Below are 16431 nucleotides of genomic sequence, written 5' to 3'. Positions count from 1 at the left end.
ATTTGTGTTGGGTTCTTTTCAAAGTAAGAAATCAGAGTGTGCCCTGAGCCAAAAAGAAGAGCAAACCTCTTCAGCCTACGCAGTCCGACCAATACAGACATTTAAAAACATACACAACACAGCTTGGTATCTCTCTCCCTCTCTCTTTTCCCTGCCAAGGCTAGCTAGTAAATCTGTTACATCCTCTCATCTAGATCTCATTGATTGTGCTTTACAGAGAAGATATGAGTAGCTGGAGAGGCAGACATAGCACACAGAAGTCATTAACAGAGGAGATTTGGTGGCACTACTGAAGTGGAGAAGTTTGTATGCAGTGGAGAGCTTCCTAGGAGAGGAGGAGGCATGGGATGTATTTAAAACTAGATCAGTAAGAAGAACAAAAACTTTTCTTTTATTTTTTTTTCCTTTCATGCTTGTTATTTTATGTTCTTCCCTTGGAATTCTGCCCCATGTGATGCCCTTCCTTAAAGATCACCTTTATAGACACCTTCATAGTGCTGTCATAGCTCTCCCAAGGCACTTTCCTCTATGTCCTGCAGGGGGAATCGCCCTCCCGTGCTTGGCTGCCAACCTGAAGGACACTTGTAAAAAGCTCACAGATCTGCCAGGTGGAAGCACTGCGCAGGTAGGTGTGTTGCTGCAGTTCAAGGCCAACCCAAAGTTCATAGGGAGAGGTAAGGAAATTAAATAAACAAGCTCAATTTTAAATAACAACATGGCTTTAATCATCCTGTTGTTCGAGACATGACATGCTCACCATTTTTGAGAACAATAAATACACGTACAACATTCTAGCCAAATTAGCTTTTCTAACCAGCTTAGCACTGAAAGTCACTGTGTGATGTAAGCTTCGTTTTCCTCTTTGAGGGAGAGACATTTTGCTGCATGGGCAGCCAAACTGTAGGAACTTTAACCTTAATCATACATAGTTTCGTATACCAAACAGTACTCATAACAACTGATGCATAAACAGCATTTATCACATAAATGTATGTGCATAAACCTTCATTCTTCTAATCAGCTACAGAAATTACATAACTGCTGAAATTTATATGTAAATTGGACCCTTGCCATTTACATTACTTTAAAATGTCTTTACAGATGCATACAACATATATGCTGACATCAAATAATTTCATTACCTGTGTCCATTGCTGAAATGTGATCCATAAATATTTTTAACAGAATCTTAGGAAAATCATATAGACATGGGTTGCAACATATAAACAGAAATGATAGGAAAACAGATATATTGTAGAAAACAACATTTTATGTCTGTGTAACATCAAGTTTACTGAACTTCATTCTGGCTTGCCAGAGTGTCCAATTATTCCTGATCTAAACAAATGGACAAAACTGAAGAAGTTAGCATTCTTTCCCAGTAATATGCATAGAACTTAAAACTGCAAACCATGATTTCTCTGGTCCAGGCTAGGGGCTTTATGAACACAGACAAGAGCTTCCCAGTCTCAGACTGGCACCACTGCTCTGCTGTTTAGTGTTTGAGGAATCCTTCCAGCCTGGCTGAGGAAGGGAAAGCCGTGGCCTTCTCAGCATGAGAAAGGCTTTGCCAGTCTTTGCCTTAGAGAGGCAGAACAGTTGTCCCCTGAAAAATTCCTCCTTCTTGGAGTGTACCACTCGCACAGAAGGTGCTGCATACCTGTAGTCATGGAGCCTCAGAGACTCTGCCAGTGCAGTTGACAGCAGTTCATTCCTGCATGATTTTGATGTATTGGAATAGTGCATTACTGTGTTCTTGTTGAAAATCAGATTTTTTTTAACATGTATCAGAGAAACTAAAATTCCCAGGATGCATTCATGTTGATTCTGGTTGTTACATTATTCATGCTAAATTGATGTTCACAAGTTTTGAACTAACAGCACACCTGGGGACATGCATAACAGGTCCTCTCTCTGCACAAGTCACAGGAGTTGCATGAGATGAATCAATGTGTCTCCTCTTAGTATGGGTAAAAAGCAGATGAACACACATTTAACTAGAGAGCACCAGAGAAATCCTTCAATTTATATAGACCTATCTCTAGCTCATTTTCACCCTGGTAAATACATGGAATTTTGGAAGTTGCTGTAGCACACATCTGGAATAAGGCATGTAATTTTGGGCAGAGATTTATTTATTTAAAGAAAAAGGATTCACATGTACCAAATGAAAATGGTTACTCTTGGATGTTCATAAGAATGGAAAGCTTATCTTAAAAGTGGAGATTAAAGGACTGAGCTTGTTTATCCTAGCAAAACAAAAGCTAGGAGGGAGCTCTGTTTGATCTGTAAAACAGACCTGGGTGAGAAGAAAACCTCCTTAAGCAACTGGGCAGCAAAGACATAAGAAAAAGTGGTGTAAGCCCATATGTTCATGCCTATTTTTCTGTGAGAAGTAAAACCTTCCTAACACTTCTGCCTGGCTTAGAGGGCCTGTGGGTTGGGAGTGGGACGGGGAAAAGGAGGGAGATGCTGGACCCTGTGACCAGGCAAAGCCTTTCAAGCTTATCAATGAGTAACTGCTAAAGTGCTGGAGGCATTTCGGGTGGTCTGTTCTCCTTGGGGAGTACCGAAAGGAGAGAGACCTGAAAAAGGAATGGCTCACTAAAATAGCTTTTCATCTTCCAGTATTTCAGCGCTGACCAGTCATATGCTGGACAGTCTTTTCCTGGACACACGTCTTATTGCACTTTTAGGAAGAATTTTCTCTTTTATTTGCTTCTGCCCAGGCACTTGAAAATGGCAGTTTCCATTTGCAGAGTTTTTCTCAGCTTTACAGGAGCCTGAGACAGTAGCTTGGGAACCGGAAGACTTTGAATCCAAGGAAATCTGGCTAACAGCAACGCTGCCTGCGCTCTTGGAAGAGTACGTGTAAATCATCTTGAGAAAGGCAGACTTCGTGTTTGTTTCTTGCTTGTAAATTATGATATAGCACTTAGGAAGAAACGTACAACAGAGAATCCCATAATTGGATATTAAAACAACAATGATTTCCACTGCTGGCAGGTATTTGCCAAACGTAGTTGCATAGACAGGGATAAATACAATCCATGCTATAAAGTAGATTAGCATGCCAAAGGTTATGAACTTAGCTTCGTTGTAGTTCTCTGGTAACTTCCTGCCTTTAAAGGCAAATATGAAGCAGATGAAGGCTAGAGCAGCTATGTAGCCCAGCATAATCCCAAAAGCTACAACAGAGCCCTCATTACACTCCAGAATTATTGATCCTGGAATTGAGAAATTTTGCATTACAAAAGGCGTCCTAAATACTAGCCAGCAGGTGCAAATGATAACTTGAATCCCAGTGCAGATGACCACAATGGGAATAGGTTTATATGCACATTTCAGGATATTCTGCAGCTTGGGATCAAAACTAAAGGCTAGTAAAATTTTTAGCGACTTTATTAAAATACATGAAACGCAAAGTGCAAAGCTTATGCCAAAGAGGGATTGCCTAGTTTTGCATTTGAGTTCTGTGGGTTCACCTATGAAGAAGACAGTGCTTAAAAAAATGCAGAAGTGGCTGAGGAGGATAACATAGCAGACAGTTAAACCTCCGGATGCCTTTACAACCGGAGTGTTCAAGTTTTTAGTAAATATGACACTGATGGAGAAAATCAGCACAACCCCAAAACTGGAGAGGAAGAGCAGGAAAATAGCAAACCAGTCAGTCCAGCTGAGGAACTGGATCGTCTTCCTGTAGCACGTAGTACTGTTCACAGGAGCCCAGTAGGTTTTGTTGTGGCACCGGTAGCAGTAATCCATATCTGAAAGCAGAAAAAAGGAAGATAAATTCGGAACCCCCAGTAAATCTAATGGCTCTGGCTGCTGATGACACAGTCCTGGCAGAGGAGCTGGGGCCCCGGGGAGCCAGCACTGTAAAGACACAGTGAAACCAGAGTGGTAGTTTGGGATTGAATTGGTTGTCCACCCAGAAAGGAACTGTGTTTCTTTCATCCACCTAGTCTTACAAGAAAAAAAAACTTTCTCTTAGAGATTTTTTGAAATACAACAGCAAGAATAAACATTGCTGTAGATTATGCTTTCAAAGAGAGCTTTTTCTGTAAAATTCCTATTGCCCAATAGGGAGAAATTTTGTTATTATTTGAGTAGAAAAGGGGATAAAAAGTAATTTATTTCTGCTAGCTATCAATATTTTTAAAGACACCAAATTTCTTAATTTCGTCTCTCTCCTCTGTATTTGCTCTCTGACTTTTAAAAACCTTACTCACACTACAAATGAACCAGCAGTAAAGTACACATTGGATTTGACACTAGAAAATACTACTGTATGGTCATATCTAACTTCACAGTGCTCCTGTTTAAGATAAAAAAAAAATGTGCCAGCATGCAAAATAGTTAACTTCATATTTCCACTAGGCTGGCTGTCCTGCAGAAAGATATGGAAGCAAGGCTCTATTTTCATATGGTCTCAGAAATGTCAGCCAGACTTTCCATCCAAATCAAGGATAATGCTAGTCAACTGTAAAATCTGATTGTTTAAAGCTTGATCTTCTAAAAATATTTAAACCAAGTTTTATATGTTGAAGAGTGTTCTTCCCTTTCATATTTCTGAAACCAAGCATAAACAAATATTTTAATTTCATTCCAAAATTATACCCAAGGTTGCCAAGGCTCATTATACACAAACCAAAGATTCTATTGATTTCTAAATCAGCCTTTATTTGGATCACAATTCTTTTACCTGTTTGATTGCTGTAATGGTTTTCTGGGCAGTAAACACACTCGTAGCAGCATGTGTGTGGACTTTCTGTAACCTTTTTCATCTGTCCTGGTCTGCAGTGCTGGGAACACGTTGATTGAACCTTCTGCAGTGAGCAGAGAATGAAATATATATCTATCAGCTCAGGTGTTACTAATTACAATGAAGTCTTAAAATAGCCCTCCAATAACACTATGGTTTGAAATCTCTTTTTGTATCTAACATATTGTAAGGGAATCTGAAAATGATGTTGTAAAAAGGCAATGTAGGCAATGTTTCTTGCATTTTCTCCACACGCTCAAGAAGTGACAGGATGGTGCATTATCTACCTGATAATTTTTATTTTATTTTTTTTGGCCCTACTTTAGTGTGATTTTCTATACCTTTAAAAATCCAGATCCAGCTTTGAAACTAGAAGTTAGGCTTCTGGGATCCAGATCCAGAGAAAGCCCAGAAGCCTCTGAGAGGGGAGTCGGGTGGACCACATCACAAATGCGGTCCTGACACCCCGGGACATACACCCCAGCTCTGTGGGTGCATTGAACCACAGCTCTAACATGCCTCACCCTCAGCGGACCACCCCTGAATTTCCAAGCCCCACTCTTAGGTGTGTGATCAGGGCCTTCTCACAAGGCCTGAGTTCCAGTCCTTCTTCCAAAGACAAGTTTTATAAAATGGAGAAGCAGTCCTGAGGGACACTGCTGTTTCTTCTCCCTCCCAGATGGGGCTCACAAACAGATGGAGGCATTTCCTTGCCATCCTGGGCTGTGCCACAAAAAGGGACAAAATGTGAAGTCCTCTTCTATCCTCAGCCTTTCCTGCTGGCTGAGGCTTCACATAAAAACTATATTCATCCCACCCAGTGAACTGCCTTTCCTCTGTCCTATTAGCAGTGAGTGCTTTGCAGCACAGCCACATTCGGTTAGAGCTACACAATAAACCAAAGCCTTCACCCATGCACAGATGACATTACCCAGCTGGAACTGGCTGGGGCCTCCCACCAGTCCTGTCTACACCAGTGCCAGGGCTCCAGATGGTGCTGCCTACCTCATACTCTTTCAATTGTGCTGACCCCAGCTCTAACAGGAGTAAATAATCAACAAGACTTTTTTTTTTTTTTTTTTTTCCAACATTAAAGTCAGCAGATATGAGTCTTCATGTACAAAACAAATGGTTGCCTTATGTAAGAGTGGGTACATTTATAAGTATTTTCCATTTTAAAACCCAATTCAAGATTCTGTAATAGCATCCTTAGGACAGATGTAACTTACGAAACCTCTCAAGAGCATTCTGGAGAAATAACTCAATTTCAAATCACTGAGCCTGCTTACAGGCTCAAGTACTTCTCAAAATACATAATGGTAGTTGAATATATCCGGAGAGGACGCTTCACTCCAAATGGAAAACATGAAAGTACATGAGAGATTTCTAGCTGACACATATTTTAGTTGTGACTAACAGAGGAAGAAAAACACATATGAAGCAAATTTCAGGTGTTATGTCAACAAACTGAAAGTTACCTTTAAGTTCAGAAATTCTTTTTTTTTCTCATCATCCTCAAAGATAAAGTCACCTTTCTCTGTGTCATATTCTGCCATAGTGGTGATTTCCATGCGACCATCAATTTCTTTCCAGAGAAGTACGTCATAACTAGTTCTCATATCTCCTTTGGAATCAAACTTGATTTCTTTATCATCATCGATGACTCTGACTTTTTTGAGTTCTTCAAGGAGCTAAACAGAAGAAGTGATGACATATCAATATAATTTCAGTGGGATACACTCAATACTTTTAGATATATATGCTAATACCAAATGAAAAAATATATTGCTTTTTAGGAGTGAAAAAAAATCTTAAAAGGGATCTGTATAACTGTTAATCTGACATCCTATACAGATTTACATTATTCTGACAATCCTGTTGACTTAAAAAAAAATACTATTAAGCACAAATAATCACTTCTTAATTCTATGCAATGTCTACAAATACCCATGTTCATATTTTCCTTTCCAGCCTTGGAGGTTTTGGTACAATGTTGGGAAAAAAAAGATTTTGCCTTCAGGAAACAATGGCCTTTGGGACTTCCCTTCGTGTAAAGAATGACTGTGAATGAAGCTCATGTTGTTACTGTACTGTCAGCAAAGTAGATATGGACAACATTTCCTTCCAGAGTAAGGAAGGAAATTGGCAATCCAGACTTCTTCCCCCAGACTTCCTCCCCCAGGGTCTGGAAATATCTACTTTAGTATTGATTTCACCCGTGACTCTTATACTCTGTATTGCAAGGTGGGACACCAAGTCATGAAATGAACACTAAATGCCAGCTTGCTCAGATGAGGTGGTATGTGGTACAATAGCAATGGACAGCAAGGCTATATTTGATAAATCACAGGAAATATCAAAGCAAGCACTCTTTGTTAAGACAACTATCCAGCTTAATGTTACAACCCATTCTGTACAGTAGGGTGAAATTTCTCTTTACATTATCACAAACAGCTTAAAAAGTTCTGTGTGAATCTAGAGAAGGAGATTAAGGCTCATATTACCTTCTCCCCATTGACAAGGAGACCATAAAAAGTCTTTCATTAGCTACTATGGCTCCTAATTAAAGCAAAGGCTTTATCCCTTTGCCGGCTTAACAATTGTTAGTAATAGGGGTTAATTAATGAGAAAAAACTCCAAGGTTTTGGTGAATGGCTGAATGTAACTGCCTTTTGAAAAGCACAATCTTACATAGATCTTTCTGTGATAGTCGTAGCATTTAAAGAAAATGCTGACAAATATATGACTTTAAAAGTCTCTGGCATATATATGTATAAACAAATCTGGCATGTGTTATTTTTTCAGATATAACGTCACTTTTATGAGAGTTCATACATTCTCACTGCATGTCTACAAATTTATGAAAAACATAAGTGTGCTTTTAAATGATATTTCATTTTAGTAGAACATTTCAAAGTCTTGTGGGATTAAATAGGATTTTTTTATTGTTGTTGTTCTGTATCCTCAGGCTACTCATTTATTTTTTTCTCATCTCCACTTTTTCAATTTCCCTAAAAAACTATGGAAACAATAGAACTTTTGGAATACATCTTGAGCTTCAGACAGAAAGAGCTAATAACTAGCTACAGTATGATTTAATTTATATTTATTTTTGCATGTGTTTAATAGCAATAACAGTGCTGTTTCTCTGTATGTGGAGATAAGTGATAAGGATTAGTTGCATCCCTAGCTTTAAGTATGCTGATTTCTGAAGGGTTTTAGTTTAGTGTAGAGAAAATGTATTATGAAAACAGCACAGGGAGAATAACTCTCTTTTGGTTTGCTTCATGAGTTCTAAGCCTCTTAACAGGACTTTTAATTTGGGTAGTTTGGGATTTAACTCAGTAATGACGAATTCAGCATCCCTTGTAGACCAGTCCTGAATTTGTCCCATCTGCATTTACAAATTCATGTAGGAGTTTGATTGTTACTGGGTGGTTTTTTTTGGGGGGGGAGGGGTTGTTTGTTTTTTTTCAAATCTCCTATCTTGGTTTGACCTGCCCTGACCCACGATAAGAGGTCAGAGCAAGTCAGAGTGGTTCAGTAGATGTTTGACTTTTAAATGAACTTTTGTTTAATCCTCTGAGTAAAAGTGTGTAAAAGTGAATACTTCTGAGCAGGTTCTCAGGTAAAAGGTCAGGTCAGGTTTACTTGTCTGAATTTTCCTGTCCTTTTCCCACTCAGTAGAGTCTGATAACAAGTACCTAACCCATCTTAAGAATGGTGCCACATTTTCCTACCAGTCACTTCAATATAAATCAAGATCAGAAAGAAAAATGGTCTGTTGCATTTTCAATTTCAAGTAAAGATTCATTATAGAGGTATATAAGCTGGACATGGACAAACTGGGGACACAGAGGGGGAAATTGAAACTCTTTGGGAAACTTTCCTCTTCTGTGCCATCCCCGTCACTCAAATACCCACTCAGCACTTGTTGCTGAGTGTTACAGTGGTTTGCAGCAACAGGACCAACCTTCAGTAGCAGAACAGATGATAAGTCAGCCATAGATTGACTATAGATTTCTATTATTTCCTGCACAGGTAGCTAGTAAGGTAGCAAGCAAACTACAGACTGGAGCCTTCATCCAAGCTGGTGCCTTCTGTGCATGCCCTTTAAAGGTGATGTGGGAAGAGTTGGGGTAGCTATTGAAGCCCAGGAGCTAACGATCCCATCCACACTAGCGGAGACAGGCATTTCCAGCTGCTGCTGCTGTATCCATTAGGAAGGAGATGGTGGGTGTGAATTGCAATAATTCTTCTCTACCTATAGCAGGACACAGACATAGCTTAGCACCTGGAGCTTCTGTGTCTGCAGGGGCCAAAACAAGGAAGGCAAAGCTGGCTCTCAACACTGCAGCAATTGGCAACTGTTGCTCTGGCAGAAGGATTGTGATTTCAGTTGGCCCATGCAGTGGTGAAGAAAGACAGGAACAGGAATAAAAAGGCATTTAGTACAAGGACCAAGCCAGCAAATCCAGGAATGTGGGAGGAAAAATGATAAGGAAGTTATGTAGAGAGAATGACACCTGAAAGAATTAACATCATACCTCCCAGGGAGTGAAAGCAGAGGGATCCTTGCAGTTTCTGTCTTTGCATTGCCCTTTAATGGCGTGAGCAATGGCATAGACTGCAAGTATAGTACTATGGATAAATCCGGGTTCAATGTTGGCATTCAAAAAGTCATCTCTCCAGATGTGTTGTTTATTCTCAACATTTTGCATCAGGTCATCCTGGGATTGATTTGAAATGCACATTTGAAAATCATAATATTCCAGGTGTGCACAGACTGACAAAAGCATAATATATTCACCTAAAAACTTGTTGTTTTCAGTGGGCTTTTCATGAAGGTTCTTCAGAAAGTCTTGGAATGTGGATATGTCTCCACTCTTAAATCCAAATCCCACAACAGTTCCCAGCTGTCTAATATTGGGCATTGTACTGATTTTCACTGCTGTTGACCAGTTATCACTTGCAATCCAGATTTTATTTACATTTCTCTCAATTGCCTTCTTAAATAGCTTGAGCACGTGGAACTGTCTCATAAAGACTACAATAACATTTACTCTGGTTTCCTTGACAATCTTCTCGACTGCATGATCAACTTTGGTGTGAAAGGTTTTGTCAGAGAGATAGGCAGGCAGCAGTTCTTTAAAAGCTATGCAAACATTGTTTGACATGGCCTGGACCCCAAAGCTCTCCAGAGCAAAGCGCCCATTGTCATCATCAGTGGCTATTACTCCGATCCAATTCCACCCAGACTCACAGATCAGGTGGGCCATTGCTCTAGTCTGGTGGAAATCACTGGGGATAGTCCTGAAGAATGAAGGAAACCGGATTTTGTCACTAAGAATTTCAGCCGACGATGCAGGACTGACCTAAGGAGGAGAGAACAGTTAGGTTATGGAAGAGCTCTTCTCCAAAGGATGCTGAGACACCCAAAGCTGCCACGACTTCTTCATCCCACCTGAGCCGGGGCTCCCTCCTCCCGTGACTGAGCATGACCAAGGTGCACCCAACTGGGGCAGGATTCCTCACCCTGCTGTTAGGATGCAGACCCATACCTGGTACCATTTCCACTCTTTTCATCCTCATGCACCTAATTACTTGGTGAAGGCAGAGAATAAAACCTTTCAAAATACCTATGACAGGTATGCTAGTATAAGGATTTTGCTTTAATCTGTTGAGATACCATCAGCATGCTGTTCAAGACAACACTTAAAACACTGGAAGTGCTCAAATGTTGTTGGAGTTATTCAAATTTCTAGTACACTTACATTTTGCAGTATTTTTCTAACACTGAGTATATTATGTTTCACCCACCATATACTTTCTCTCCAAAATTTAATTAATGTGTTTTAGAGGGGTCATAAGGTCTGTTAGAAGAGCCTACTGGAAAAAAAAAATGGTACCGAAGAATAATATAATCATTCTTAATTCTTTCATGTAAAGAAATTATTCTTTTTTTTTTTTTTTTTTTTCTCTTGTGACTGTAGCAAGAAAAAACATAGTTGGAAAGTTTTTATTAAAATCTATTTGCTTTTTGATACTTGTATAATTCCTTCCCTACTTCCTTCCTTCTTTCCTTTTTCCCTACACTTGTGTTTCCTACATTGCTTGACAGTTCCTAAACAGTAAATCTAAACTTTCCAAAATGAGAACCACCTATTTGGAGAGGTTGCCAAACTTAATGCTGTCAGCAGATTACTATCAGTATTAATCTCCTATTGATAATAATCTACTATTGACAACGTCAGATGTTATAGATGAGAAAAATCTGCTGAGTCTCCTTTTCCATCTCCATGTCACAATACGTATTTGTTTAATCACTTGCCTTTTAATTAAGTTGAAGTGTGGCATTTTAATTTATATATCAACTATAGTTCCTACGGTGAAGCTGGAGATCATAATTATTTCCTACAATTGCAGAGGAAAAGATTCAGTTAGAATTATATTTAGTTCAGATTTTAAGTGTTTTGCAGGTTTATTTAATATGTTGCTACTTTGCAGTAAGATAATATATGTTAAATTACCATGCCTAACTTGTAGCAGAAGATGGTGTGGAGGTGGATCTCCTGTTTCATTGTTGACAGCAAGTCCTGGCTTTGACCCCAACTTCTCTACAGCAGTTAAAGTGGTAGCAGAAGCACTGGCCTAAGTGCAAGCATGGGACTGTATGCACTAGTACTAGCACTAGACGGGTTGGAAATAGAGAAGGGTGTTTTGGGAAGGACCAGTGCGAATCTACAGGGTTGTATTCCTTCTCTTCTGCAGCTCCTTGAAGAGCAGCAGAACTAAAACTGTATTTTAGAGCAACATTTCTCTAAACATTTCCAGACTCCAAAATCCAATCTCTCTCAGGCAGGAGAGAATTTCCAAATTCTGGCTGAATTAGATTGTGCCTTGGCTTTTAACTTGGGTTTGGGCATTTTTATATTCACTGCCAGCTAAACTAGACTCAGCGGGTGCAATTTGGTTGCCTGAACAAAGGCACGGAGTGGCAACTGAGGTACTCTAAAGTAACCATCACAGCCAAGCAGGACAATCCAGTGGTGCTGCCAGGCTGATAAAAACACAGTGCCATGCTTGAAGACCATGTGGAGGGGTGTACCTTGGGCATATAAAACAGCCCTACCTGCCTTTTTTTAGGCAAGTGGATCAAGCCTTCCATTTGGAGTTCAATCTCACCTCTCCTGATGTTCTCTGGTTGAGTCAAATCCTGTGTAACAAAGATGTGACTCGCAATCCCTCTAATCAGTGCCACATCTTCTAGCCATGGTAAATTTGACCCTCTGTCCAAAATGAAATAATTCCCTCAGACCTACCTGTGGGATTAGTTGCAATGCCAGCAGCCTTGAAACTGCCATTGACACCTCAGAGTAACTGGCTCCAGTGACTGCCTTAATTCTTGGTATGTAGTCTGAATAGTTACACTTGAACTCTACAATATCCTTAGAAGAATTGAATTTAGACAGGAACCTCAGAGTAGATGCCATGGCTTTTGTAACTTCTGCACAGGTGTCATAGATTTCATAGCCCAGAGTAACTCCAGATAATAATGTCGAATTGTTGATCATTTCAATAGCATGTATCATTGCAAGTGTCTGAAGAAAAACTTGAATTTCGAAGCTGTCAGGAAACACACAAGTTTCATTTTAGAAAAACATTTCTAGGATTAAGGCTGAAGCACAGTTTGTTTGTGTGTTTGTTTGTTTGTTTGTTTTTTGAGCATATCCTTTAGAATTTGACAGTTATTGAAAGAAAATTACATTTAATGAAATTTGCTTGGGTTTAGTGTACAAAACAAACAAACAAACAAACAAGCGAACAAAAAAACACAAATCATATATTTTGTCTCACCTAAATAGAAGAACAAGCAAAGTCAAAAAAACACTTCAACTATGCTTGAATAAAAATGCTTTTCTGAAAAATTGGTGCTAAAACCATTTTTTTTTTACAGTATATGAAAATTTGCAAGTGATATCAACAAGTATATGTCAAAGCCAGTGGGGCTGTTGCAATTTGTTCCATGACCCAGCAAGCATATTTTTAAAAAATGAATTTATTTTCAACAAAAGCTTGAAGCAAAGAGATGACTAAATATTTCAGAACAGAAGAAGAAATTTCAGAGGTTGATGTCTTCCAGTGATTGCATAAACATTCCTAAATCCTCTGTAAACCTGACAAATTTAGTACAGCTTTTGTCCTTCCTGCTAGTGGACATGATAACACTTTCTTAATCGGAAATGTGCTACAACAGGCTGCCTGCAGTGCAACCAATGGTCATCTCAGGTTAGGGTTTCTGAAGTTACAAATCTTACAAACCAAAATAAATTTCAAATGGTCTTGAGACGACTTAAGACTTATTTTGATGTACATTCTAAAGCTGAACTCGCACATGACATGGTGTCTGTGTTTCCTATCCCGTAACATAATGTCATAATTTTAGTACAAGATGTAATAACTACAGTGATTACAACAATTACAATCTAGTCAGCAAAGTGCTATCACAGATTATAAGTGATCTGCCCTGTGGGGTGAGTGACATACTTCTACATGTGCTTAGATAAAATAGAGAAGACTGCTTGTGATCGAACTAGCTGGTTTCAACTTCATAACAAATAATGAACTGCACAGCAGACTAGTTTAGACATATAGCCAAAAATTGGTATTTACAGGGCAATTAAATGATTGTTCAGCACAAACCTCAAAGGTTATTTGATTAAATATGAAGACTGAAATACGATCAAATAATCATTCCCTTCATCAGACAGCCATAATATTTTCTACTGTAATTTTCCCATTCTTTGTCATTGTGTTACATAATTATTGATTTATTTGATGTCTAAGGTCTTCTTAAAGACTGAGAAATGCAAGAGAAACAGATTTTGTTGATCTTAATATGAGAAGCGTAAGCCAGATGCCAGTGATCTCTTCTGTAATGTACGTAATTTTCATGTTACTCACCCAGCACAGTTCTGAATGACTGGCTTGATGGGATGCTCTTCTGGATGCAGCATTTCACTGTGAACTGCAAACAAGCCTCCTATAACAATGTCTCCTGGAGAACTGGCACCCACAAAGTCATCTGTATTCTGGCAAGAGGAGGCGATGTCAGCGCTGATCACAAAGCAGACGATCAGAAAGCTAAATATTGCCATGTTTCTAGTTCGCTTGTTCACTACCAGCTTTAAGTCCATTAAGCTAACCACAGTGCCAACAAGTGTTCCTATGTCATCTATAAACAGCAGCGAAAGGAAAAGTCTGTGCTCAAAAGTTAGTCACACCTCATAAGGTGCTTGTATTTGCTTGACTGACTTAGGCTATTTTGCTGTCACAGAAAGCGTGAGGGTGCAGGGGCGTGAGAGTAAAAGAGGGAGGGAAAAAAAATAAATGAGTTCAGGAGGAAGTGCTAAATGTTAAATCTGTTCTGCCGTGTCCAAAGATTATTGGACTTACATGTAATCTGAAAAACGCAGAAAATATTTTGGTATAAATTTGGGCTTGTCTTGAACGCTTTCCAGCTGAGTGCAGGGCAATGAGTCATGACATAACATGGCAGTGATATTACTGTGATTAAGTCTAGTCCAAAGAGTACTGCAAAAAAAGACCCTCTCACCACAGTGGGCTTTAGATCAGACTGTGGTCTAAAAACAAGCAAACAGGAAAAATTAAAAAAAATAAAAATAAAAATCTACCTTTCTCTTTTTTCAACCAATTTTATTTTATTTGTACAAAAATGGTTTGGAAAAGCTTATCTTCATGGTTCTGATGCACATGCAGCTTTCTGTGACTTCAGCAATCTTTGGATCAGGTTCTGTATTATAAACCAGACTATGAAAGGGGGGAAGCACACTTTCTTCCCCCTCTGTCTGAGGACACCAGTATATGTAAGCAGCTCCTGTGCTGGGGAGGATCAGCTGCAACCCTTCTCAGTGCCATCATTCCACTCAGATCTGCAGGAATTCCACTTGCAGAATAGGATTCTGTGCCAGGAAGGAACTGAAGAGAAGCAGGGGCTGGACATTCAACTTTCATAGACTCCAACCGCAGACATCAAAATGAACCTCTTTAGGACAGAAACATTACTGATGCTGCTAAACAATACCAATTTATGTAAGAGACACAGATTTGACAATAACTCTTTTACTGATACTGGCTTTTCTATTTACTTATAATGGCTTCTTCATATTTTGCTTCTTTTGGCAGCATGCCAAAACAGTGTCAAAGGAATGGGGTCAGTCATAGTACTGATTGTCTCTGACTGTATTATAAGAAAGCTGGCCTGTACCTAGAAATTTTGAATCAAGCTTTGTTTTCTTGCAAGCAAAACAGAGAAATGGGATATCTGTTACATATTCTTTCTGATAAACACGATGCATACTATATAACTGATTTGGATTACTATATTATGCCTTGTTTCTCAGTAGTCTCTTTGTAATTACAGTACCATTTACAACAGAGATACTACTTGCAAATGCAAATGATAATCCCCAGTTAAGTCACCATTCAGCATCTTTTTTTTTTTTTATCATATAAAATCTTATGTTTCTTTCATCTGCCTTCTTTCTTTCTGTGTGATATTCTCACTGCTGGTTCAGGGCAAACAGATGCTTGCATTTTTCTTAATGTGTCTAATGACATGTGTTTATGAGGAGATTAGTATAGCAGTTTATTCTGCTTCTATACTGACTTGTAAAAATTCCATTTATTCCAATATTATTCCTCTTGATTTATAGCAGCATAAGTACAATATTCTGATTCTGACCTTGACTTATGAGATCCACTTGCAAATATTCATGTACCTATTTCTCTCCACCCAAGTAATTCTCACTCAAGCCTTGCTCCATATACTCAGGTGTTTCATTTTCCCTGACTTTGCATAAAACTTCCTCTAAACTTTCTGCCAAATAATACCTAATGTAGTTAAAGCTTGGGATCAGAACTAATCATTTTGTTAAGCAAGCTACGAGAAATATTAAGGTATATGCCTCTAGTATAAAGTAAAGCATTTGAGGAGCTAAGTATTGCATTAAAGATTCAATCGAAATACAGTACTGATAATTGAAACTTTACACTTATTATAATCTATGATATGAAGCAGTAAATAAACTCTACTCTGCCCAGTCCCTAGAAAGCTATTAATTTGTATAGAGGAGGATTTTACCTAGAAACAAAAATCATTACTTGGTCATTCTGGAAAGCAGAAGTTGACAAAATAAACATTACATATAGTTGGTGCCTAATTTCATGTTATGTATAAAAACACAATGAAATGAGGAGTGCTTTAAATTCAACTACATTGGGTTTGTGTCACAGTGTAACATATTTTCACAGGGAGGCGTTTTTTTTATTATTTATTTTTTTATTGTTATTGCTTGTTTTCAAGAACTACATCTCACAATTGTTTGTAGTGAGAAGTACTTCAAAACACTATTGAGATAGGTAAGCCTAATCAGGTACTGCAGATTTAACAGGAAGTGTTTGCAAATACTTTTTTTCTATGATTCTTAACTACCAATAGAAATAAGTGTATAATACAAAATGTTATTCACCTAAAATTTAATTATAAAATTTAATTATTATTTAAAATTATTATTATAGCGTCAGTAGAATTTCACAGTTGTCTGCATAGGAGTATTTCTTTGGAAAAATATAAGAGGATGTGA

At 38.5% G+C, this 16431-nt stretch overlaps 1 protein-coding gene across 1 annotated transcript; it reads right to left on the bottom strand.

Moving 5' to 3' along the window:
- Window positions 1-701: 701 nt before the first annotated feature.
- On the bottom strand, window positions 702-14118 carry GPRC6A (G protein-coupled receptor class C group 6 member A). The gene is made up of 6 exons (XM_027454661.3): window positions 13730-14118; window positions 12088-12391; window positions 9313-10140; window positions 6244-6456; window positions 4706-4829; window positions 702-3767 (listed from the first exon to the last, which is right to left on the bottom strand). Exons 1-6 carry the CDS (start codon window positions 13960-13962, stop codon window positions 2647-2649), a joined length of 2823 nt encoding a protein of 940 aa, XP_027310462.2. The 5' UTR covers window positions 13963-14118; the 3' UTR covers window positions 702-2646.
- Between the last annotated feature and the right edge of the window lie 2313 nt (window positions 14119-16431).

Source organism: Anas platyrhynchos, chromosome 3 (genome assembly GCF_047663525.1).
Source record: "Anas platyrhynchos isolate ZD024472 breed Pekin duck chromosome 3, IASCAAS_PekinDuck_T2T, whole genome shotgun sequence".
NCBI classification, from domain to species: domain Eukaryota; kingdom Metazoa; phylum Chordata; class Aves; order Anseriformes; family Anatidae; genus Anas; species Anas platyrhynchos.
This window is presented reverse-complemented; position numbering and strand designations above follow the sequence as displayed.